Raw genomic sequence first — 26582 nt, 5'->3', positions numbered from 1 at the left:
GTTCTGAGCTGTCTGTGACAGATCAGATCTTGGGGTGGTGGTGGACAGGTCATGGACTCTTCACTCACAACAGGAGAGGAAACTGAACGCTTTCCACATGCGCTGCCTCCGACGCATTCTCAGCATCACCTGGCAGGACAAAGTTCCTAACAACACAGTCCTGGAACGTGCTGGAATCCCTAGCATGTACGCACTACTGAAACAGAGACGCCTGCGTTGGCTCGGTCATGTCGTGAGAATGGATGATGGCCGGATCCCAAAGGATCTCCTCTATGGAGAACTCGTGCAAGGAAAGCGCCCTACAGGTAGACCACAGCTGCGATACAAGGACATCTGCAAGAGGGATCTGAAGGCCTTAGGAGTGGACCTCAACAAGTGGGAAACCCTGGCCTCTGAGCGGCCCGCTTGGAGGCAGGCTGTGCAGCATGGCCTTTCCCAGTTTGAAGAGACACTTTGCCAACAGTCTGAGGCTAAGAGGCAAAGAAGGAAGGCCCATAGCCAGGGAGACAGACCAGGGACAGACTGCACTTGCTCCGGGTGTGGAAGGGATTGTCACTCCCGAATCGGCCTTTTCAGCCACACTAGATGCTGTTCCAGAACCACCATTCAGAGCGCGATACCAGAGTCTTTCGGGACTGAAGGTTGCCAACTACAGGTGGACAGGTCAATGAAAGTGTCGACCCCATGCGCGGCGGCAATGAAGAAGGCCAATTCTATGCTTGGCCCTCACCCAGGCAAAAGAGGGCTTTCTACAGCCCTTGCTGCGGCCTGTAAGAGCTTCTTTCCCCAACCATTGCACAAGGGAGGCCCGAGGTCTACATGCAGCAGGGGCTCCTGATGGGAGTGACAGGCAGGGAGAAGGGCGTCCAGCAGCAGCTTGGAGGCCTCACAGTGCCGGTGGGGAATGTGCGCGCCATCTCGCCAGCACTTCCCCGTAGCCAGCCCTGCCAGCGCAGCCGCCCAGAGGGCTCAGCATCTCCACACTCAGAACACAGTAGCTGTGGCAAAGCTGTGGAGGAGTCATGGAGCTCCCTGACCCCCCTCACCCGCCTGCCCTGGCTGGCTTGGTAGGGTTTGGCCGCCTTCCCTCCCAGGGGCCTAGCCCAGCGCACCCTGGCTGTGGCCTCCCCCCCACCCTGTGCCTTGGTGAGTTGGGTAGAGAGCATTCTCCGCTGCCTCATGCTGCCCGGGCGGGTCAGATCACAACAGTGGTGGCAGTGGGAGAATCATGGAGCTCCCTACCCACACTGGCCGGCTTGCACATTTGGCGCCTTCCCTCACAGGGGCTTTGCCCAACTGCAGCTTTCCTGTCTCACCTGTCTCTCATGGCCTGGATGGAGTCGGGCAGAGTGCATTCCCCCTGGCCTCATGCTGTGCCCACTGCACCAGAGACAGGAGGAGAGGGAGAACATGGCAAACCCAGTGACAACTGTCCCAGCATCCATGAGACCAGGTATGACACTGGGGATGTGTTTTCTGAGGTGGGGCAGTCCCTGCCAGGCTGATGTCTCCCAGTGCTTCTGGGGCATTACTCAGTCACTTGGGAAATCAGGCCAGAAACCAGCTCCTCAACAAGGGGTCATGGCTGAGCTGCAGGTGCCAGGCATGGAGGCCCCATTCCTTACCAGCTAAAGCAGGGAATGGCACCAGGGACATGAATGTCAGGGCTAAGTGCCCTAGAAATCTCAACCCAGCCTCTCCAGGTTTTGATAGTGGGCTGTGCTTTCCTTGCAGCTGATGGAGCAGAAACTGCTGACACTTCTCCCTCTCCCAGAGTCCAGTTTTCAATGGCCAATGCAGCCTCAAATGCAGCCCCAAGGTAAGGGAACAAATGCTCCTTGGGGAGGACTCCATGGTACCCCGCCCAGGATGCAGCGCACACCCCTTTGGCACTGGAAGGTTGGATAAGATTGACCAATAATTCAACTAAAGTGGCAGGCAGGACAGAGAAGCCCCTTCGTGCAAAGCACCACTGCCTGGTGGAGTCGATGGCCCCAGCATGGTATGGTGGCCACTGACTTGGGTGGGGACTGAACACATGTGCATCACACAGAGCCATCAACAGGTCTTCTCCATGCCCTCCATGGTGGCCCTCCATGCCCAGAGGCAGTAGTGTTACCAAAAAGGGCTATTTCTGTTTAGGGGAATTATCATACTGCCCTTATTGGAACATTAGGATCTTAGGCTGAATAACAAGGCAGTGCTATGCAGAGAAATAACCTTTTGCTTAAAGAGGATACTGAGAGAAAGATAACTTTCAATAAAAAATTATGTTTTTATTACAAAGGAAGAGAGGTAAAAATAATGCACATGGAGGAATGACAGGGGGTATGTTCTTTGATCCTCCTAATAATTGAAGGCAGTGTACCCGGCTTTCATGGTGGCTGCATACAAAGCGTAGTTGGTGCACCCAGGAGAAATCAGAAGGGGAAGGGGGTTGTAGGGAAGGATTTGAGGGGTCCCTGTCCTTCTACCCCAGCTGCTAGCCACTAAAGACAACGAGCATGGGAGAGTGGGGGGAGGGGATAGAAAGGGGTTTCCAGTGCAGAATAGCTACCTGTAGAGCAGTGGTTTTCCAAGAGCTCCTGTGGGCACACAAGCATGTTGTGTTGGAGAGAGAGAGAGAGCCCTGGGAGAGGGCTGGGAGATGGTGCTGAACTGGAAGGTAGCGTGATTGCTGGTTGATGGCTGGGTGCTTAACTAAATTCTGGGTGCTTGGAGTACTGCTTCATATGTACAAGTATCCCTGAAGTCTGAATGGGGATCAGGGCACAGTAAGCAAGTAAGTAAGTAAGCAAGTAAGGGCGCAATCCTAACCAACTTTTAGGCACTAACAGCTGTGCTGATGTGGCGTGTGCTGCATCCTGCAGTGGGGAGGCAGTCAAGGGGGCCCCCTCAAGGCAAGATCATGCTTGTTACCTTACCTTGGGGGCTGCATTGTGGCTAAGTCAGTGCTGGAAAGTTGGTTAGGATTGTGCCCTAAATTTGTTATCAGTTCAAGAGTCAAAAATCAATCAGAGAGTTGAATGCAAGGCTCCTGAAAAGGGGAACTTAACAAAGACTGCATGGAAAAATACAGGGTGTAGGTACGATAAATCAGTTAAATACAGACATTTCAACACCAGAATACAGGGAGTTCATAGAAGGCAGTTCAAGTTTGCATACAGTATTGCAGAAAATGCTTAAAGGTGATTTGATTAAGACACAAGAATTCCTCCTGGAATGTGTGACTACTGGGTGTGTGTTTGTGTAAACCAACAGTGAACTTGTGGCTTGATTGAAACATACAAAATTATGCATGGGAAGGACAGAGTGGCTCAAGAGATGCTCTTTTCCCTCTCACACAACACCAGAACCAGGGGACATCCGCTAAAATTGAGTGTTGGGAGAGTTAGGACAGACAAAAGAAAATATTTCTTTACTCAGCATGTAGTTAGTCTGTGGAACTCCTTGCCACATGATGTGGTGATGGCATCTGGCCTAGATCCCTTTAAGAGGGGATTGGACAAATTTCTGGAGGAAAAGTTCATCACGGGTTACAAGCTATGATGCGTATGTTCAGCCTCCTGATTCTAGAAATGGGCTATGTCAGATGCAAGGGAGGGCACCGGGATGCAGGTCTCTTGTTATCTGGTGTGCTCCCTGGGGCATTTGGTGGGCCACTGTGAGATACAGGAAGCCGGACTAGATGGGCATATGGCCTGATCCAGGGGGCTGTTCTTATGACTTCTAGGAGAATATGCATGCTGGCATCTAATGTGAACTAATACTGCTGGATATTAGAGTTCATAATAGAGTTCATAAAAGCATAACTAGGTATAGAAAGAGAAAATCAAAGCTAAAAGACACAAAGGGGGATCTTCACATAACCATAGGGAATGGGGTTGGGGGCACCATCACACTGTGGCTCAATTTCAAACCAGCATGCCTCTGGGGTTCCATGAGCATCTGGCCAGCTGACTCTGGATGTTGGCCCAAGTACAACCACCTTGGGCTGATCCAGCTGCTTCTGCTTGTCTCTTTTGTTTATATGAGAAACATTCTTATTCCTCGTAGAAACATTCTTATTCCTCCTGTCCTAACCAAAACAGTGCAGCTATCATTCAATATGTAAGATTTAGTGGAACTGGAAAAGGTGCAAAAGAGAGCAACCAAAATGATTACTGCACCAGAGCACCTCCCTGATGAGGAAAGGCTACTGCATTTGTCTAGAAAGACAAATGTACAAATGTACATGCAGTCTAGAAAGAAGGTGTCTGAAGGGGGACATGACTGAGACACATAAAATTATACAGGGAATGGAGACGGGTGTTGTTTTTCCTCTCACACAACTTCAGAACCAGGAGACATCCACTAAAATTGAGTGTTGGGAGAGTTAAAACAGACAAAAGTCAATATTTCTTTACCCAGCATGTAATTAATCTGTGGTACTCCTGGCCACAGGATATAGTGATGGCATCTGGTTGACATGTTTTTAAAAGGGGCTTGGACAGATTGATGGAGGAGAAGTCCATCACAGGTTACAAGCCATGATGAGTATATGCAACCTCCTGGTTTTAGAAGTGGACTTGCTTAGAATGCCAGGTGCAAGGAAGTGGCACAGGATGCAGGTATCTTGTGTGCTCTCTAAGGCATCTGGTGAGCCTCTGGGAAATCCAGGAAACGGGACTACATGGGCCTTTGGCCTGATCTGGCAGGGCTCTTCTTATGTTCTTACAGCGGCAGACAACGTGTCTTGCAGGGATGATACATTCCAGTTGGACTGAGAGCAGACTGAGCAGAAGGTCTTCAGCAGACAGCAGAATGTGGTCAGAGGGAATCAGGCATACCTTGGTGGTAGAGCATTTTCAGGGGTGCTGCTGAAGCAGTGGGCCACCTGAGGGAAGCACCCTAGAGCTCCTTCCCTTGCAATGCACAGAAGATGGGGGCACAGATTTGCTGACCCGAGAGTTCCCCCCAATAATTCACACCACTGTGAGGAAGGGTCCATAGGGAATGCCTCTTGCTGTGTGTGGGGTGCCGGCTGGAGGCAGCAAAGGGTCATCCAGCTGGCTTCCCTGGAACACCTGGAGCGTTCAGCAGGCAGTGATGCTTGGTGGTGCTCTGATTGTGAATGAAGGTCCATAGGGGGAAGTCACTGAGCAGGCAGGACTGGGTGCGGTGGCCCAGTGGTGCCACACACAATGGGTCAAACTGGTGTCCTAAATAACTTGTGCAAATTGAAGCCAGGCACATTCCCCCCTTTTGCATCATTTCCCAACCCGTGTCTGTTAATACCTGGAGCTCTCCAAGGTCCCAGGCTGAGAAGTCTTTCCCACCCTTCCCTCATCTGCGATCACACCTGGGCTCTTTGGCATTTGTTTGCAACATTTTCAAAGCACCTGCCTTCATAGAGTGGGAGGACCCAGACCTCCCGCACCCTAGTTTGATGTGCGCACAGGCTCCACTGTTGGCTCTCCCGTAAAGCACAGCTCTGTCCCCTAACTGGGGGGAAGGACAAGGAGCAATGCAGGCCACATCAAAGCCGTGTTCCTCCACGCCTGGCTCCTGAGCGCAGGGCTCTACCCGTGTTCCTACTTTCCCAGCTTCTCCTTGCACTGACAAGCGCTAGGAGCTTTATCTCTTTTAAATAAGCAGACACTCAAGTTGCTTAGGATGGTGAGTTCTGCCAGACGCCAAATTCCAAGTGTGTTGTGAGGCATAAGTGTGGAATTCACACACCCTGTTTTATTCAGAAAAAGTGTGCCTGAAGAAGCTGGCTCTGTCTGGATGCAGAAGAGCACAGTGGGGAAGGGGGATGGGACTCTGATCATTCTTCTGTCCCAAGCAAATTCCTAGAGGAGCCCTGCTGTTGCTGCAGCCATGAATGCGCCTCTTGTCTGAGTCCCTCCATCTCTGGACAGCCTGTCCCAAGACAACCGCTTGGCTTGGGGGGGGGGCAAGAGCCAACCGCAGATGTCATTGTGCCAGAGGAATGTCCTGGAGCCTCTGTCCAGAAAGAGGCCTGTTGGTGTGAGGCACCCACCCATCAAGCTTTGGGTGCTCTCCTCCTGGATCTGCTGAATAAATCCCCACAGAACAGCTTGTGGTGGGATGCAAACCGAGCAGGCAGACCAGGTTTTGTGTCAAGGCCGTCTCCCCTGAAGACTGCAGCAGGGCTGGCGAAGGCGTCCCCCACCCCAAAGCCTTGGGGAGCTCCTGCCGGTCAGAGGAGACAAGGCTTGGTGGGAAGCACTGTGCGCATTCCCTGTGTAGGATGAAGGGGATCCAGACATGGCAGGTGGGGTGACCCAAGTTCTGGGCACATTCAGATAATGGCAGTGGGGCTGTCATTCCCCCCCCCCCGGCCTTATTGTTCTTGTTACTCCTTTCTTAGTGAAATCCCGGCCAGGGAGTGGCACAAAGGCCTTCTGTGGCAGCAGGAGGAACTGGCTGCTGGGCAGGGCTGTAGCAGGGGCTGACCTGCTCATTTGTTTCCTCCTGAAGGTGAGGGGCCAGGGCCTTGCCAGGCAGTCCTGAGGGTGGAGAAGCAGCAGTCCCAGAACACAGTGCCTGCCAGTCCAGATCCCCCTTGCTGACAGGGTGCCTCGAAGTGATCCCTCTGGCCCTCGGTTCTCCCCCCGCAGGCCCCAAGGGCCCTCCTTCCCTTGGGCCGCTGCCTGTGCAGTTGATCGCGGACCTGCATGGCCAGCAGGGGCCCTCCTTCCGTCTCCAGGGCCGAGAGCTACCGCAATGCTGCAGTCGGGCTCCCTCTGCCCATGAGATGCGACAGCTGCTGCACCAGCCAGGGTTGGCAAGGAACACCGCATGCTCCAGGCACCACTTGGGCCTCCAGCTGCAAAGCTGGATTCATCAGCTCCCTGGAGTGCAACGCTGTCCCACTTCCCCCCTCCAGGCAAGCAAACAGCCCCCGTGTTGGCCTCATCCTGTCAGTGATGGACCCAGCGCCTCTGACAATGAATGCCAGCCAGTGGGCAGAGACTCTTTACCCTCCTTGGGTGCCTCCCTGGATGGCCGTGTGGATGACCACTGCTCACTGCTCGGGCAGGAACACAGGAGGCTGGGCTCTGCTCCTGCACTTGCCTCCTTGGAGAAAGCCAGGCAGCTCCGAGTCAGTCTCAGGCGACTCCAGGGCCAAGAGCTTCCGTGTGCTGCAAGTCTGCACCTGCATGGAATGGTGCAGGTGTCCTCTTTGCCCCACAGTCCTGTCAGGCATCCCCCAAGTGGCTTTCTTGTTCATGTGAACACAGTTACAGGCAATCCAAGAAAACAACGTGGGGTGGTGAATGGCAACTTCCTTTATTTGGGGCCATCCAGGCAAAACAATGCGGACACTTGCAGAAAGTAGTTCTGAGAAGGAAACACCCACGTCCAGCCTCAAAAGGCATCCACCCCCCTCTCCTGCTGAAGGCAGACAGGCCAAGGCCCCCCTCTGTCCCTCTACCGGCCCTTCCAAATGGCAGTCCAGGAGTGGGCTGAAGGTCACTAAGAGGAAGCCTTCCCCCTTGCTCTGGGCAGCGTGGTGTCCAGTGGCTGAAGCACAGGGCCTCTTTCTACAGGAGGATGGGGGAGCTGCCTGGTGGCACTGTCAGACCTGGGGTGGGGCAGAGCTGCCACTGCGCTGGGCAAAGCACATCACCTGCTAGCTAGCTGGGCATTCAGGACCCTGCCAGCTCCAGTGACAATTAAAGCAAGTTTCAAGCTCACAGGAAAGGCCAAGGGATACCTGTGAACTGGTAGGCAATGCCAAGGTGAGCCTCAGAGGCCAGAGAAGGCTGAATAGACACTGTAGTGGGGGGGGCCCTTCAGGACGCTGTGTGACCCCTTGGGCCCCCTCCCCTGAGGAAAGCAAACCTTCCCCTTGAAAGGAGATTGGACAGATACATCGGAGACCACAATGGACATGTGCTGTCTGTCTTTGGGACCAGAAGCAGGAGGGTATTTTGCCTCCACGGCCCACCTCTGGACTTCCCAGAGCCAACTGGCCGAGGGCTGGACTTGATGGCCTCACCTCGGTGGATCCCGCAGGGCCCTTCTTGCAACTGAACCATGTCAAGAAGCAGGGAAAGCCCTCGGTGCAGAGCTGACCCAGGTGGTCTAACAGGAGCTCTTCTAAGGTGTGGGCTGTTCTTCCTTTTTACACACAGTCCTGGTCAGTCTCTATGGAAACGCAGAGAGCGTAGAAGGCTGTGGGCATGCAGATTGGCCACCACAGCCACCGTTCAGGCTTTTGGCCAGTCTGTCTTGGCATGAGGAGTTGGAAAAATCTATACAGCCCCTTAACGAACAGTGACAGAAACACAGAATTCCCCACAGCAGGAGACCCGGGTTCACTGGTTGCGCTGGCTGCTTTGCAGGGCGTCCAGGTGTGACGGATGGAAGGGAGGCCTGGCGGGGCTGCATCTTCAGAAAGGAGGCGGGGGGGAGATCACTGGGCCCAACAAGCTCAGGAGATGCAGAGTGAGGCCTGCAACGTTATCGGGTGACTGGTGACAAAACTCCAAAGGTCCTCCAAGGCAGCTTCTTTGGGAAGTAGCTGCTGAGTTCTGAGCAAGAATTAAATCCACATTTGGCCTCGGCTCAGGTGCCAGAGGACACTGGGGATCACAGCAGGTCACAGGCTTCAGCCTGTGGTTACTCCTGTCCAGCAGGCCATCCAAGCCACTAGGGGTTAAGCAGGCACTTGGGAGAGGAAGAGCCTTCCCTCCAAGGAAGAGACAGGCAGCAGGTTTTGTAGCTTCGGGTCTTGCACCACCAGCGAAATATTATCTCAGACAAAATTGTGTCCTTAGTGCAAACATGGCTTATCCTCATCAGTCAAACAGCCTGAGTATTGAGGGTCTTCCAGTGAGTTGACCCTTCCTGAGTAAGAAAGGAAGTCTGAACTGAAGAGGCCATGGAACTAACAGGCAGAGAAGGAAAGAGTGTACGTGTTACACAGTACCTTGGCATGTGCTGGAGAATGCCAGGGAGAAGGGCAAGAGATCCTGCATCTAGTAGGGGCAGTGAGGGGACCAAACACTTCCAAGCCCCTCCAGCCCACCCATCCAGTGCATCCCTGGACTGCAAGGCAAGGGGTGCTGCAGAAGAGTCCCTCACAAAAGCACACAAGGTTTTTTGGGCTTGACTGGGGCAGGGTTGAGGACTGCTCTCACGGCCTCTGTGAAGACATCTTTGATGCCCTCCTGGTTGAGCGCGGAGCACTCCATATACTTGACAGCATGTATCTGCTTGGAGAGGCTGATGCCTTGCTGGGTGGTGATGGGAAGCTGGTTCTGCTCCTTCAGCTTCTTCAAGGCATCTGGGTTGGTCCTGAGGTCTTTCTTGGTGCCCACCAAGAGGATGGGCACATCAGGACAGTGGTGACACACCTCTGGGTACCACTTGTGCTTCACGTTTTCGTAGGATGGTGGGCTGGCGATTGAGAAGCAGATGATGAAGACATTGGTCTGGGGGTAGGAAAGCGTCCGGAGGCGGTCGTATTCTTCCTGGCCGGCCGTGTCCCATAAGTTAAGGTTGATAGTCCTGCCGTCCACCGTGTTCTGCGCACTGTAGTTGTCAAAGACAGTGGGGATGTATTCATTGGGGAAGGCATTGGTTGTGTAGCAGATCAGGAGGCAGGTTTTGCCCACGGCTCCATCGCCCACCACCACACACTTGACGCTCTGCATCCTGGCAGCAGAGGCACCGGCCTTCAGTCTGGCTTCAACGACCTGCGAGGGAGCAAAGAGCGAGGAAGGGAAGATGCAGTCAGAATGGAGAAACAGGGCGCGACACGGGCAAGACCATGGCAGCTGCGGGCGGCTGAATCGGGTAAGCGGAAGGGACCCATGCAGAGCTAGGCATGTGGTTCCTGCCCTGGCAAGCTGAGGAAGAGCAGCAGTGCGCTCAGCCTCAGGGCCCTTGGAGGCTGGAACATCATCACCATCACCGCCATCACGTTTTTACATATTGTACGGACATCTAATATTCTACGTGCCACCTTGGCAAGGTTTTTCTTACAAAGTTGGCTTTAAAATGCTGCCAGGATGTTTACAAAGGGGCCTGTTGTCAGTGGTGGTGCTCCTGCTTTGAACGGCTCCAACACCACGGACAGCTTGCGGCAAGTCCTTCATCAGTGCAGCACAGAGTGGGGCATGGCTTCCCTCAGCAACCCTTGGGGCGGGGGGGGGCAAGCACTCCCCAAGAGCATGCCTGACTGTGCAGAGCCGCCCCAGCTCTGAAAGGCACTTCCTGGCTCCAAGTGGTGGGGCTTCCATTCCAAAGTGGCTCTGCTGGACAACAGAGAGTAGCTGCTGCAGACGTTCACCGTGGTCTTCATTCCATCAGAAGAGGTTCATCCCACTCCTCTGCATTAGCACTGAGTGCAGAGTTCAGCACCCCAAGCAGGCTAGAAGGGCAGGGGTTGGGACTCAGTGGAAGAGCACTTCCTCTGCCACAGAGAAGCCCAGCCTCATGCCTTCCTTGCCTGAAGCCCTCAAGTGCCCACCACTAGTCTGCATGCAGCCCCCTCCAGAGACCCTCCGATTGCAACTGAGCCGCAGGTCTGGACTCTGAAGCTGAAAACCAGCTCTCTGCCTCAGGTTCTGCTGATGTCATAAAGCAGCTCAGCTTTCATCTTTAAAAGCAGGCCTTTGTGGTCTCCAGTACCAAAGAGAGACAGGGAAGAGGATACCCCTGAATATCAACCCATTCCAGAACCCACAGAACCTGCACATTCAGCTTCTCTACAGAGCCCAGATAGTACTTGCTGTAGTCTCTGCATTCTCTGGATGACCACCAGCCCCAGCAAACCTCATGCTCTTTGCCCTGGCCATGGTGGTCCCGCTTCTGGTTCCAACATGGGCCTCTGAAGGACAGGGCTACTGCCCAGCACAGGTCACAGCCAGAGCCAGCCTGGATGCGGAAGCAGCAAGCCGAGCACCCAAACCAGAAGGAGGCCAAGGGGTGTCTGCAGAGGGGCTGCATGCCGAGCCTGGCCATTGTGGAAGAGGAAGTCCAGAACATGCCACAGAAGGGGCCGGCTTGCTGCTGCACATGGCCGAGCTGCCTGGCACCACTGCCTGTCCCTCTCACACAGGCAGGCAGGCTCTGCACTGACCCACAAAAGGCAGCAGACAAAAAGTCCTCGCAATGTTCCTGCCCTCCGGTGTTGGGTTACCTCCCAGAACAGGCTGCTCTGTTGCTGTGGGACAGGCATTGAGAGCCCAATCCTACGCATACCTACTCAGAAGTTATAGGTCTCATTATAGTCAATGGGGCTTACTCCCAGGAAATTGTGGAGAGGATTGGTAGCCTGAGCGCCCCCCCCACACACACACACTGGGCACCCTCACCACTGCTAACTTCTCAAGACCAGAGTGCACTCCTGCCTCATAGCCGACCCATGAGGACTGTTACGTGAAAATCCCCTTTTGCCTTTTTAGTTGTGATTTTGTATCAATATCAAGTAGGCCAAAAACCTCTCACGCAGGCCAAATTTCCCAAAAACCCTGGTCAAGCCCATGGTTATAACATCCATCTCTCCAGGAACAAGTCTGGAAGAGTAAATCCTGCTAATTGGGGAAGAGGCACTTTTTCAAGTGGGTGCTCCTCTTTTTTTAGCAGGGGGAGAGTAACTGGCCCACCTCACCCCAGCACTGTCCGTTCTAATGGCTGTCTGCTGGTATTCCTTGGCATCTTTTTAGATTGTGCGCCCTTTTGGGACAGGGAGCCATTTAGTTATTTGATTTTTCTCTGTAAACCGCTTTGTGAACTTTAGTTGAAAAGCAGTATATAAATACTAATACTACTACTACTACTACTAATAATAAATCATTGCTTAAGTGTCTCCTATTGTTGTATTGTTTAACTCAATCACTGCTTATTGCATAAGTTCCCCCAGCTAGGAAGCCAACCATTAGACACATTGAATTTCGCTGATAAGGGACATCCTGACCCCAAACACCCTGGTGGGTGGCAGTTTTCCCCCAGCTCAGCGCCCAGCCCATCTCAGTCACAAAAAAAATCCTTTTTAAGAGAGGGCTTCGCCTCATGCTCGCTCTCTCTGGGCTCCCCCCCCTCCAAGGACACAACACATCTGTGTTGTGAGGGTCCTCCATAGGAATCTCCACCCCCCATCCAACTGCTTTTCAGGACAGGTAACTATATGCGTCTGGAACTCTTTCCCTTCTTTCCCTCCCTGGTCCTGGAAGCCAAATTTAGGCTTTTAGGCAGGAAGCTGAAAGCCAGGACCTCAAAGGTAGCGTTCTCTGAAGTGCTACCTGTTCCATGCGCAGGGCCAGCTAGGCAGGCGGAGATCAGGGGTCTCAATGCGTGGATGAGACGGTGGTGTAGGGAGGAGGGGTTTAGATTCGTTAGACACTGGGGAACGTTTTGGGACAAGTGGGGCCTGTACAAGAGGGACGGGCTCCATAAAAAGGGAAAGAGGGGGGACCCGGGAAACTATAGGCCGGTCAGCCTAACATCCATACCGGATAAGATGGTGGAATGCCTCATCAAAGATAAGATCTCAAAACACATAGACGAACAGGCCTTGCTGAGGGAGAGTCAGCATGGCTTCTGTAAGGGTAAGTCTTGCCTCACGAACCTTATAGAATTCTTTGAAAAGGTCAACAGGCATGTGGATGCGGGAGAACCCGTGGACATTATATATCTGGACTTTCAGAAGGCGTTTGACACGGTCCCTCACCAAAGGCTACTGAAAAAACTCCACAATCAGGGAATTAGAGGACAAGTCCTCTCGTGGATTGAGAACTGGTTGGAGGCCAGGAAGCAGAGAGTGGGTGTCAATGGGCAATTTTCACAATGGAGAGAGGTGAAAAGCGGTGTGCCCCAAGGATCTGTCCTGGGACCGGTGCTTTTCAACCTCTTCATAAATGACCTGGAGACAGGGTTGAGCAGTGAAGTGGCTAAGTTTGCAGACGACACCAAACTTTTCCGAATGGTAAAGACCAGAAGTGATTGTGAGGAGCTCCAGAAGGATCTCTCCAGACTGGCAGAATGGGCAGCAAAATGGCAGATGCGCTTCAATGTCAGTAAGTGTAAAGTCATGCACATTGGGGCAAAAAATCAAAACTTTAGATATAGGCTGATGGGTTCTGAGCTGTCTGTGACAGATCAGGGGAGAGATCTTGGGGTGGTGGTGGACAGGTCGATGAAAGTGTCGACCCAATGTGCGGTGGCAATGAAGAAGGCCAATTCTATGCTTGGGATCATTAGGAAGGGTATTGAGAACAAAACGGCTAGTATTATAATGCCATTGTACAAATCGATGGTAAGGCCACACCTGGAGTATTGTGTCCAGTTCTGGTCGCCGCATCTCAAAAAAGACATAGTGGAAATGGAAAAGGTGCAAAAGAGAGCGACTAAGATGATTACGGGGCTGGGGCACCTTCCTTATGAGGAAAGGCTATGGCGTTTGGGCCTCTTCAGCCTAGAAAAGAGACGCTTGAGGGGGGACATGATTGAGACATACAAAATTATGTAGGGAATGGACAGAGTGGATAGGGAGATGCTCTTTACACTCTCACATAATACCAGAACCAGGGGACATCCACTAAAATTGAGTGTTGGGCGGGTTAGGACAGACAAAAGAAAATATTTCTTTACTCAGCGTGTGGTTGGTCTGTGGAACTTCTTGCCACAGGATGTGGTGCTGGCGTCTAGCCTGGACGCCTTTAAAAGGGGATTGGACAAGTTTCTGGAGGAAAAATCCATTATGGGGTACAAGCCATGATGTGTATGCGCAACCTCCTGATTTTAGGAATGGGTTAAGTCAGAATGCCAGATGTAGGGGAGGGCACCAGGATGAGGTCTCTTGTTATCTGGTGTGCTCCCTGGGGCATTTGGTGGGCCGCTGTGAGATACAGGAAGCTGGACTAGATGGGCCTATGGCCTGATCCAGTGGGGCTGTTCTTATGTTCTTCTTTCTTTCCCACCTGTTTCTCCCCTTCTCTCTCCATCTTTAGTTAGCAACGGGGTTTAGCAGACCAGGGGCCCCTAAAATCCTTCCCTACAAATTTCCCTTTTCCTAATTTCCTCGGATGCACCAAATACATGTCACATGCAACCACCATAAGCTAGGTACACTTTTCAAGTACTAGAACCAAGAAATGTGCATTATGTTTTCCTCTGTGCTTTTGTAATAAAAATCTAATCTTGTATTAAAAAGTTACCTTTCTCTCTGTCTCCTCCTTAAGCAAAAAAGGGAATTTCTCTGCATTAGGCCGTCTTGTTACCCAGCCTGCGATCCTGAGGTTCCAAAAAGGGTAGTATACTAATTCCCCTAAACAGAACAGCCCCTTTGGGTAACAGGACAATGGCGGCAGCTGATGGGCAGGAGGCGCCTTCCTCTACCTGCCCGTGCCCCTCCGTGGCTCCTCCGCCCCCATTGGAAAAGGAGAAGGGATGGAGTGGAGGTGTGGGGGAGGGGAGAAGACAGGGGCCGGAGGTGTTCTAGTCCACCCCCTCCTTTTCCGGTCCAGGGAGCTAGGGCTCCGTGAACTGCCCAGGTGTCGGGGCCTGCCTTGATTGGTCAGGAGAGCCTGAGGGGAAAAGGCAGCACCCTGGAAGGCTCCACAGCACAGCAAGGATTGTGCCCAGAAGTGGGTGCAGACTTTTAGCGTAGTGGCAGAACAAGTGCCCCGGTGACCGAACCCCCTCCAAGGGTGAGGACCCCCCCCCCCATTCTGTGCCAGCCACAGCACTTGGCAGTCACCAAAAGCAATTCTGGACAGAATGGATCATGGCCATGGAGTCTTGGGCACCACCCAGCTGGGAAATGGTGGAGCTTCAGCACCCCCTCCCCCTATGCTCGAAAAAGCTGCCTATCAGGCTGTGCTTGGCAGAGGTGCTCGGCTCACTTCAAGCGTGGGTGGGAAGCAGCCCCCCCAACTGCATACCTTCATCACTCTGCTGTTCACTAGAGACAGAGCAGGGGGGCAGTTTCCTGTTCATCAGGAGACGGGATGGGCTGTTTGCAGGGGACGGAGGAAGCTGGTGGGCAACTGATGACGGGCGGCTCTGAGTTGTGCACGGCAAGGACGACTGGGGGAAATGATTCAGAGCAACTGCTGGATCACGAGGCCGCCTCTCCGTCCAGCGATATCATCGCAGCTCCATGCAGAGCCTCAAGGCCGAGGGGCGCCAAGGTGGCTGCAGGCTGTTCTGAGGGCAGCAGCTGCTGTGGCGAGTCCTGCCATGGCCAAAGCCAGCAGCAGCCTGGTCTGCACAGGGGAAGCTCTGCCCGGAGCTCCTGACAGGACTCCACCCCAACACAGGCCCTGGACTCTCCCGAACATCAGCTGAAGGCAGCAGAGGGAGAGGGAGAGCTGCGTCGGCCCACTCACCTCGATGCTGCCAGCACTGACTGGCAGCCACTTCCCAAGGGCTTATCCTGCTGCCGCCAGACCTGATCCCTTCAGCGGAGATGCCGGGGAGGGGAGCTTGAGGGCTTCCTACAATGGCACCTGGCTGGTCATGAGGAGAAGGAGGTGCTGGGCTTGCTCTGACCCAGGCAAGGTGCGCCTGTTAAAGGAGGGCCTCTGGACCACGCGGCACAGCAGGTGCACACCCCAGCCTCGCAGGAGGGCAGCTGCAGCAGCCAAGCAGGGACCACTGGTTCCAGGGGCTGAACCAAAACACTCCCTGAGCCACCCTGCACCAGGCGTGCCAGGCTGGGGTCGAGCCGCCCTGGCTTGCTGCAAGTTGCCTTTGCTGGGGCTGTCGGCACTGGCCCACTGCCACATCAGCACCCCTGGCTGGCCAGGGGCTCTGGGAAGTTCATCAGCCAGGCATGCGGCGGAGAGCCCCCCCTCACTGAATGACCCACTTTGCACCTGCTCCAACTCAAGAGAAGGCAGCAGGGGTTCACAGTTCAGAAACTGAGCACTGCCTGGGCAGAAGGCAGGAGTCTCTCCCACTTTTATTGCTCAGAAGGAGCGGAGAGGAGCTCCCACGTGCCTTTCAAGTGCAGAAGGGATCAGTGAGGAACGCAAGTGGGACCCTCTGAGTAGTGGGCAGCTGGAAGTTGGGGGCGGGGCAGGCCTGGTCACTCCCTTCAGTTTGGATCGAGATGTCCTCCCCTTTCCAGCTCCTCCTCAGGTCTTCTGCAGCAGCTTCCCTGCCTCACAGGAGTCCCACCAGTGGCATCCACCCCCCTCCCCACTACTGCCCTGCTCTGCTGTGGGTCTGTGACCTCACTCTCCACCCCTGTCCAGTCTGTTGACAGGAAACCCCCTGGAGCCTGCAGCACAGCAGCCCCGAGCCAAGAAAAGAAAAAGCTGCAGCAACAGGACAGGCAGGAAGAGGCCCGGCTGATAAATATAACAGTGGCCCCAAGTATATTTAGCCATGTGCAGGCCTCAGCTGGAGCCTGGCGGGCGGCTCCGATGACCATGCACCGTCTGAGCAAACCTAGTGGTTAGAAGGCTTCTGGGCAGGGGGCGGAGGGTCGTGCCTCGCTCTGCACTGTCACTGCGCACAGCGTTTTCAGAAAGCAGAAGTCAGGCAGTGCAGTCAGAGACCGACACAAGACGGAAGGCAGGAGGAGGTCTAGCCTCTGAGTCCTCTCCGTTCAGCACACCTGCTCAGCCGAGGAGTCACACCCAGCCACTGGCGGCAAGAATGGCAAAGCTTCCTTTTGCTGCTGCTGCTGTGAACTCTCTCCAGGTCACTTCCAGCAAAGGAGGCTGTCCTCCCAGCAAACTGCAAAGACTGAATGGTGCACACACGGCACAGATGGCTCCAGCACCCAGGTCTGGCCACCAGTTGGAGGACTCTGCCTCCACTGAGCAGGTGGTGGTGGGATAGGCCTGTCTTCCCCTGAGGAGCCACTGGTGGACAAGACAGAAGGCAGTGCTTGGGAGCCCCCCCACCCCCGGCCGAGCACAGCCCACCGTTCAGCAGCCACAGGCCTGGGAAGAGCTGGTGTCTGGCTCCTCTGCTTGTGGGTGTGCCGGGAGCCTCTGGCTGGCTTGCCCCATTGGACCGGCCACCCCTGGGCTGCATGGAGACAGTGCTGGCCTTCACATAATCGCAGCTCCCTAAGAGGTTCTTCCCTCTGCACTGCCTGGGTAGTGTCTGGCTAGCAAGTCTCCAGCTTTGGCTGCAGCTGCCATTTGGTTTTTGGCTGGGTTTGAAATGTTTCAATACATTTTTATGAGAGCAGCAAAAAGGTGCTCTGCAGGCGTGCAAAGAAGTTGCAACATCTCACTCTGGAGCCTACTTCTCCCCCCCCCTGTTGCTATTCAGACACCTCCAGGCCAACAAGCAGGGTGTGCCTTGCCCTGGCCCCCCCACCCCGGGAGTCAAGGGGGAATGGTCTGTTGGCAAAGAGGAGTCCCTGTTGCACACGGGCCAGACTGCCCGATCAGACCAAGGCAGGCCATGGTAAATGCTGACTGGCAGAACCAAAAGGCACCCGCTACGGCATCCAAGGAGAGATGGCCCCTGGTCCTGAATATAAACAGATCACATTGCCTCCTTGCCCATCACCTCCAGCCTGAAGTCCTTTTCAGGCAATCTCTGATGTAATGTTTCTTTGTACTCTTCAGCTTTGCTGCATTTGCTTATTGCATTATGACCTTTGTAAGGTCCCTTTAGGGACTGAAGAGCAGCACACCAAATCAATATAGTGACCTGCCAGCGCAGCTCCTGGATGTTCTGGGTGCAAATCCTGGAAGTCCCCACTAGGCTCTCATCTGCTCTGCTGCCCTTAACAGCACTCTGGGGAAGCTGCCTCTGGCCACCAAGGGGAGGGTGCGTGTCCAGGGGCTGCGTGTAGGCAGCTGCTACAAGTTTATGGGGCTGCCGCAGGCGGTTCAGTTGAGATGCAGCAAGTTTCCTGAGCCCAGCTGAGCAAAAGAGTGGCTGCCAGGGGAGTGGCCGTGGCCCCAGAATACTCCCCGCTGGGCACCTGTTCAATGGGCTTGCCAGAGAGATTTCTGCTGCATGGTGAGTGACAGAGACCATTTCAGCAGAACCAAGTGGTGAAATGTTGTCTGGATGGTACCTCAATCTGGCTGCAAGTGAGGGGCAGGCAGGTGGCACATCTGAATGCTCTTCCACCCAAACCAGGAAAAGAGCTCACCAGGGAGAAGGAAGTCTTGTGGGGGGGGGGGCGCGAGGCAGCCCAGCGGCACAGGCCAGGCCAGCAAGCACTTGGAGTGGCTGTTTTGGGGACAGCCAAGTGATGATCTGGGAGGCACGCCCCCACAACGCTGCAAAGCCCCCTGAGACCCCCCCATTCAGTCAACACATTTATTTCCTGCTTTTCAAATAAGCCCTCTGTCCTGAACAGCGCCTAGGAGAGGGGGTTAAAGGGGGTAATTTGTACCTGGGGGCCCAGGGTGAAAAAGGGGGCCCAGAAATTTCCTGGGATCTGACATTTTCCTATCTGCTTAGCCTTGTTGCCCGCACAGGATGCTGGGGACACTACCATGAATGTGTGGCTGCACCTACTGGCAAGCTATGGATGCATATAGGAATGCAGACGTGACACTCCTTAACACAGTGTCAAATCTGGGAGGAAGCTGGCCTGCTCCAGTAGCTCTTTGGCTTGTGGATCTGCTGACCATGAAGGAGTGTGGAGCAGCTCAGCGACACAGCTGTGGGGCTGCAGCTGCTGCAGAAGCAACTTTTGGTCTGCACAGGACACTTTCCATTCTAGGGGGAGCCTCAATATGATGATGCTCATTTTCAGAATGATCTTCTATGTCTCAAAGATTTCAGAGAGACCTAGGAGTGTGTTTGGCTTTCCATATTACTGTGTCCAGCTGCTGATGCCACCTGGGTGGGTAGACCTGGGCTCCAAAGACTTTTCCAGCTGTCTCTACCCTTCTCCCACCCTGTTTTGCCCCTCCCTGCCCCCATTCTTCTTGCCCATCACCACCCTCCCCTGCTGAGTTTCACCCTTTGCAAAGGGACACAAAAGAAACTTTGTACCCCTGATAAAATTCCTCTCAGAGGGCCTGGTCCCGAACATACAATATCGGTCCTTGTGCCGGGTCCAGATTTTGGTCCACCAAGCACAGCAGCATTTCCCTGGCTGGCAGGTGCCCTCCAGGGTCTCAGGCCGGAGATGGCCTCTCCCACCACAGGCAACCTAAGCCCCCTTCTCAGTTGGTGAGGCTGCCAGGGCTTGTGCCTGGACATGCAAAGCAAGGACTGGGGGGGGGGGGGCTGGACTACCCTAGCTCTTCCATGCCAGTGGTTGGACCCCCGTTCAGGGGAAGGGCCATGGTTTGGGGCAGGCCTGCTTTGCTTTGCAGGAGGAGGTCTGAGGCTGCCCGAAAGGTCCCTCTGCCCGAGACCTCCGTGGTCCTGCTTCTGCTGCCAGCTTGAGTTCCCAGTGCAGGGATCCGGCTCAGGGGAGGGGAGGCACCCTGGTTTGCTCCTCTCCATGGCCAACATTCTTCTGCTGGCAAAATGGATCCACCCAGCCCTGAAGGGGGAAGCAGCTCTTCCTGCTGCCATGACAACATCTGACTTCCTGCCCTGCCCGACTTCCTGCCCTCATTTGCTTCCCTCCCCACACCAGGAGGAATAATGTGGCTTTTTGCAGAGTTCCCCGGCCAGGCACGGTCCAGGCTGCTTTCCCTCCAGCCAGCTCCTGCTGCCACTCCGAGCAGGAACCACCATGAGGCAGAACAAGGCCTGAGCATATTGCAGGCTCTTTGGGGCACAGCCCTTCTTTGTCTCATTGGACTGGTAAGGGGCACGTCAGTGGAGTACAAATCACTAGAGGTCAAGCTGTGTTTTAGGTTGACTCAGCAATCTCTGGCTGCTGCTGCTCCAACTGCTGGTCTCATTAAGAACTCAAGAATATAAGAAGAGCCCTGCTGGATCAGGCCCAAGACCCATCTAGTCCAGCTTTTAGAAACGGGCTATGTCAGATGCAAGGGAGGGCACCAGGATGAGGTCTCTTGTTGTCTGGTGTGCTCCCTGGGGCATTTGGTGGGCCGCTGTGAGATACAGGAAGCTGGACTAGATGGGCCTATGGTCTGATCCAGTGGGGCTGTTCTTATGTTCTTAACTACAATTCCCAGGAAGCCTTGCAGGTCTCTTGTTATCTAGTGTGCTCCCTGGGGCATTTGGTGGGCCGCTGTGAGATACAGGAAGCTGGACTAGATGGGCCTGTGGCCTGCTCCAGTGGGGCTGTTCTTATGTTCTTAACTACAATTCCCAGGAAGCCTTGCAGGTCTCTTGTTATCTAGTGTGCTCCCTGGGGCATTTGGTGGGCCGCTGTGAGATACAGGAAGCTGGACTAGATGGGCCTATGGCCTGATCCAGTGGGGCTGTTCTTATGTTCTTAACTACAATTCCCAGGAAGCCTTGCAGGTCTCTTGTTATCTGGTGTGCTCCCTGGGCCATTTGGTGGGCCGCTGTGAGATACAGGAAGCTGGACTAGATGGGCCTATGGCCTGATCCGGTGGGGCTGTTCTTACGTTCTTAGCTTCCTGCATCTCAGTGGCCCACCAAATGCCCCAGGGAGCACACTAAACAACAGAAACAACCTGCGTCCTGGTGCCCTCCCCTGCATCTGGCAATCAGAGGCAGCCTGCCTCTAAAACCAAGAGCTTGCACATACCTACTATGACTTGAACCCGGAATGAACTTTTCCTCCAGAATTATTGTGAGCAGTCCTGAAAGCCTCCAGGATGAAGACTGGGAGCCAACTCCCCCCATGCCTGCAAGCCTGCCGCCCCCTCCTCACACAAGATTTTGCTGGCTCCTGGTCTCTCTTCCCTGATGCCTACCTCCCCCCAGGCCATGCCAAGGCAAGCCCCTTTCTGTGATCCCCACCAGCAAGCCCCAGCCGTGAATTTGCATGACTGACAGCCAAACACCCAAACATTGCCCTCGTCTGTGAACATTTGGAAGCCAGAGGCTTAAGAGTGTGAGTGGAACATGGGCAGAGCCTGACCACAAGCCAGACCTGGGTCTGCCCAGCTCAGAACCATCAACACAGACCAGTGGTGGCTCCCAGGCAGGAACTGTTCCTACCGACTTCCTACTGGAGAGACCTCAAGCAAAGGCTTGAGCCCCACAAAGCTCCTCTTCAGTCAGAATGGAAAGTTGGACAGGGCCATCCATCCATGAGGCCAACTGAAGCAGCTGACTGCGTGTGCCCACTCCCAGTCCTCATTTGCCTCCACGGTTCCTCTGCCACCCACTCCATGGACTGGAAAAGGGAGACAGAACAGAAGAGGAAGTGCAGAGAAGAGGAGGGTGGTGGGCTAGAGTGGACGCCTTGCTCAGCTCACCCTTTCTTGTCCAGTACAGGGAGTGGGAGGAGCAAAGGCCGACACACCCCCAGGTCAGGGCAGGGAACATTTGGCCTGCTGTCTCTAGCGCCAGAGAGTTCTGGCCCTTTTAATACTCTGGGTGGGGGGCTTTTTTGTCATGGGGAGGGGAATGCTCCCAGCTTCTCCTCTCTGGTCAGCCCAGGAGTGCAAACTCAACAGCCTCCTCAGAGTCTCAGAATGTTCTGCTCCCATTGTTTCCATGATGCAAAATCTGTGGGGTGTGCAGGTTGCTGCATTTGCATCAATGACAAGCCGTTCTTGTCCAAGAACCAGAGGGGTGGGATGAAAAAGGGCCATCCAGGCCAACTCCCTGCCATGAAGCAGAACTGCCAGCCAGCCAGCCTTCCTGCCTCAGAGCCCAGCCTTTGCTTTCTGGGTCTCAGAGGTTGACAGTTAACAGAAACTTCTCTGCATTGCCTGGATGCAGAGCTGGAGTTCAAAGGATGCAGACTCTGCACCCAGCCTCAGTTCAACAAGCCAGTTGTTTTTCCTGCAAGTCAAGCTGGTGGGTTAAAACTGCAGCTTCTGTGAACAGGAGAAAGGCAGAACCTCATTCCAGGTCCACGGTCCATCCCCTCTGCCCAGGCTGTCACCACTGGAGCTTAGTGGCTGGCTGCGTCCACTTCTGCTCTTGCTCTTTAGAAGATGCTGTCAAAGGGGCAGCAACCAGAACTCTGTTGTTTCAGGCCAATTCACACACGCCATGGCAGTGCATTTACATGCCCCTGCTAGAGGGCTGAAAGCCCTACTGACAGCCCCCTGGGATTAAGGGGACTACCCCACTAACTGGTAAGAGGCACTTTTTCAAGTGGGTGCTCCTCTTTTATTTAGCAGGGGGAGAGTAACTGGCCCACCTCACCCCAGCAGTGTCTGTTCTGGTGGCTGCCTGCTGGTGTTGCATCTTTTAGATTGTGAGCCCTTTGGGGACAGGGAGCCATTAGTTGTTTGAGTTTTCTCTGTAAACCGCTTTGGAAAAGCGGTATATAAATACTGTTAATAATAATAATAATAATAATAATAATAATAATAATACCCATCAAATCAAAGGAACAGAACATGTAAGCACAGGACATGTAAGCACATGTAAGCATGTAAGTAAGAATTGGTAGCACTCACATATGGAGAGGTCGGGATGCCTCCTCTGCAGAAGACCCAGGACAGGCTGCTCTGTTTTAAAGTAGATTTGTATATAGTGGGGTCACTTATTCTAAAATTATGTTTCTGTTGGGCAAGCCACCTCAATGACCTTGTTAAGGGGACCGGCACATATTTTACATCCCTGAAGTAGGGTCTGTGCCCAGGGAGGGGGCAAAGGAGAGGAAGACCACACCAAGGGTGATCAGGCACTTGAGCCAGCCAGCCAGCCAGGAAGGTGGGGAGGGGGGTGATCCAGGAAAAGAGGCCTATGGGGGCTGCTGCCACTGCTGCCCCACAAAATGCTCCCCAGCCAGGCATGAAGGCTCCAGGGTGTCCACCAGCAAAGGCTTCTTCCTGAGTATGAGGGGACAACAGGAAATGGTGCAGCTGAGAAGAAGGGAGAGCCCAGAGAGGAAGGAGCTCCGGAGCTTCTCTCAGAGCTGGAGCAAGCACCGAAATGAGGAAGGGAAGAGCATGCCGGAACGAACACCCTGCCCTCCTGCCAGGCTCTCAAGCCAAGCTCTTGGGGGGAAGCCTTCCCCATGCAGGAGCAACACCTGACACACCCATGAGTGGGCAGAGCCCTCCTTTCTGCGGTCCTAGTCAGGCCATTTGAGGATTGGTACTCTTGTCTGCACAGGATTCAGGCTCCGGCTCCCCCATCCTGCCACTGTCTCTCCACTTCCCCGGAGGGTCCCGCCAGGCCTGCAAGTCCTAGAAGTCAGTCTGCCCCCCCCCAATTGTGGGGTGAGGCCACTGGATTTCAGGCACATGGTGCAGCCAGATCCTAGTTCAGGCACCTCTCTTTTTGGGAAAGCAAGCAGTGCCTGCAGGCCACCTCCACTTCCTCGTGCTCCCAGCAGCGTGAGGCAGGAGAGGGAAATTTGCGGGTCACTGGGGAGTGCCTGACAGTCCCAACCACACCTCCCTGGCCACTGGCTTCCCTTCCAGGAAAAGGACCTCCTTGCTCAGTCATCAAAAAGGGAAACAGAGCTCTGGAGTTTGCCCAGCTCATCCACCCCCACCCTCCTGCCACAGCCTGGCCTGGGCCTTCTCAGGAAGATCAGGGTACATCTTGCAAGTTGCCTGGCACACCTTGCAGAGCCATCGTCAGCAGTTTCACAGGCCACTATTTTCAAAAGGCCACAAGTTGATCTCATCCCACCTCCATATACTTGCCTTTCCCTGGAAGCCCCCCAATGCTGTGAACATGACGGACTCTGTTTTGGCCTGACTCAGTGCACCCAGGAGGGGAGTTTGGCATCTGTGTCCACATGGACACTTGCCTGCCAAGTCAGACCTGGTTGTCAAATGAACTGTGGCTGGGATTCCTTTGCCCTGGCATCAGGAATGGTTGCCATGCAATGTGTGGAAGGGCGCCCAATGCTGTTTTCTGTCCCTGGGCAAGTTCTGTGGGTGCTCAAAAGGAATTTCCTCACAGGTCTGGCTGACTAGCAATGACACAAGAGGGCTTCACCTCCCCCCTGTGGTCTGTGGCTTGGCTCACTTGCACAAGCGACCTGGAGCTCTCCTGCCACCAAACAGCTCCCTGCAGTTTTTGCTACATAGAGCAATGTCTGAGGTGCTGGTGAAGGCCATTTCTGCCTGGAGCCCTCCAGCACCTTGCCTGACTGCACCCTTCCACACACAGCTGCTCTAGGCATTTCCCTGCCCCAGGAAGCTGTGCCTCTTGATCTGTGAGCACCGCCCCCAACTCCCTTGCAGTGTAGCAGAGGGTACCGTTCTGGGTCGTGCCACGCCACAGAATTTCCTGGAGCAACAGAAGGTCTTGTGCTGGTGTGCAGGAAAACCAGACCCAGGGAGATCTCCAAGTTCAGGAACAGAGGAAACTGAGGCACAGCTGGCAAAATGGCTCCAGCTCCACCCTAGGGTGGAGCCCTCCAAGGGACCATTCAGTATGCACAGGTTTCATCGGCTTCCCCCCCCCCAAATTGCCCCCACCAGCAGTGGCGTCACTAGGATTCCTGTCACCCGGTGTGGGAGGCCTGTGCATCACCCCATGCAGTGGGTGGGGCAACGCCCCAGGTGTGGGCGTGGTGATGTATCATCACCCTGCCCCCACTGGTTTTTTGGCTGTACCTTTTGTTAGAGCACAGATATTTCAATGTGGATTGTTTCACTGTATTCTGCATGAAATTACGCACTGATTGATATATAACATGATGGGATTATTCCTCCAAACTCTGATTTTAGTGATTTTGAAAACTTGTAGAGTCACTCACACACGCACCCTGTGTCAACTTACTAACACCTTATTGCAGCAGTTCTCAAACTTTTAGCACTGGGACCCTCTTTTTAGAATGACAGTCTGTCCAGGACCCATTGGAAGTGATGTCATGGCCAGAAGTGACATCATCAAGCAAATTAAAATAAATAATTATAAATAATTAAATTAAAAGAAATAATTAAATAAGGGGCAGCCAGTCCTGTTCCACCAAGTGAATCTACTCTGAAGTAAGTCCTATTGTGGTCAATAGGGCTTACTCTCAGGAAAGTGTGGGTAGGATTGCAGCCTGTGAGCCCAATCCTATGCATGTCTACTCAGAAGTACGTCCCATAGTGGTCAATGGAGTTTACTCTGTAGTCTGCCTGCAATACCCCGCCCCCCCCCCCAAAAAAAAGAATCAGTGAGATTTCCAGCCCTCCCAGTGCCCAGTTTAAAGTTCTTCTATTTCAGGCACATCAAGATAAAGACCTTCCTAGCTTTGCAAGTGCAAAATAGAAGACATTCCCCTTACCAGTTCAAGCCTCTTTTTTGTCCTTCTTAGTGGGGGGGGGGGGCTGCCTTCTGGAGCATTTGTTGCACTCCAGCTCCATTAGATTGGGACCATTCTGGTGTCCTCACATTCCCCTTTGCCTGGCTTGACCACCAGCCAAGGCATGTCTGCCTACTCACGAGTAAACGTGACCATGTGGCTGAGTTTGCTTTCCATAGAGCTCCATAGACTCGCAGCTTTTAGGGAGGAACCACCTCGGGTGTTTGGGGGGGGGGGGCCTGCATTCATTGGATCAGGACCATTCTGATGTCCTTGGAGTCCTCTCAGCCTGTCCTTTCCGACCTAAGGCAAGTTTGCCTACTCGCGAGTAAATGCAGCCACGTGGCTTCATTTCGGGCTTAATAGACAAAGCTGGGAGGGAGGCAGGGACCTCCTTGGGTGTTTTTTGGGGGGCTGCATTCATTGGATCGGGACCACTCTGGTGTCGTTGGATTCCTCTCAGCCTGCCCTTTCTGATGGACTATGGCAAGTACGCCTACTCGCGAGTAAACACGCGATATGGCTCACTTTCACTTTCCACAGGGCTCCATGCATTTTTCCTTCCGGTTTTTTGGCCATAACTTTTGAAGGAAAGGAGCGATTTCCATTCTGTTTTTTGCACTGCACTCCGCTGGCCATTCCGCACCCACTGTATGTGGCACGATGCAGTAGCTCCTAATGCCACAGTTTTAGTGCGACACCCCTGCCCACCAAGCAACCTCTCCTTTTGTCTGTCAGCTGGGCTGGCTTGGATATGGTACATACGTGAGGCTAGGCAACCCTACCAGTCCCAGCCATGATCACCAAGCTGGACTGGGTTTACTTATCAAATATTAATAGATATTTATCATCATAAAGAAGTGCTGTATCTTGCTTTTCTAGCCCCAGATGCAGCTCAAAATATCCACTAACAACCCAAGCCTATGCATGTCTATTCAGTAGTAAGTCTCATTATAGTTAATGAGGCTTACTCCCAGGTAAGTATGCATAGGATTGGAACCTAAGACAACAAATAGTCAATAAATCATCCAATTAAGCTGTTTCTGCCCAATGTTGCATATATGCAACAGGGACCAAATGTGTACTCCAGCTGGCCAGGCAAAAATGGGTTAAGCCAGTGGTTCTCACACATTTAGCACCAGGACCCATTTTTTAGAATGAGAATCTGTTAGGACTCACCAGAAATGGTGTCATGACTGGAGGTTGAAAGGGAGGGTAAAAAGAGTCCAATCTCTCCAGAGTGCATGGAGGCTGCTTAAAACAACAGTAATAGAGGCCCAGCAGAGGTGTATACCGCAAAGAAAGAAGGGTTCCACTAAATACAGGAGAGTGCCCGCATGGCTAACCAGCCAAGTTAGAG

General features: G+C 53.7%; 1 protein-coding gene across 1 annotated transcript in view; it reads right to left on the bottom strand.

Moving 5' to 3' along the window:
* Positions 1-7278: 7278 nt before the first annotated feature.
* RHOG (ras homolog family member G) overlaps positions 7279-26582 on the bottom strand; it is a 29002-nt gene continuing 9698 nt past the window's right edge. The window contains exon 2 of the mRNA XM_066619110.1: positions 7279-9713. Within this exon, the coding sequence (XP_066475207.1) occupies positions 9096-9671 (576 nt within the window). The 5' untranslated portion in view covers positions 9672-9713 and the 3' untranslated portion in view covers positions 7279-9095. The remainder of the gene's footprint in view (positions 9714-26582) is intronic.

Source organism: Tiliqua scincoides, chromosome 3 (genome assembly GCF_035046505.1).
Source record: "Tiliqua scincoides isolate rTilSci1 chromosome 3, rTilSci1.hap2, whole genome shotgun sequence".
NCBI classification, from domain to species: Eukaryota; Metazoa; Chordata; class Lepidosauria; order Squamata; family Scincidae; genus Tiliqua; species Tiliqua scincoides.
The sequence above is the reverse complement of the archived record's forward strand: the minus strand, read 5'-3'. Positions and strand labels throughout refer to the sequence as shown.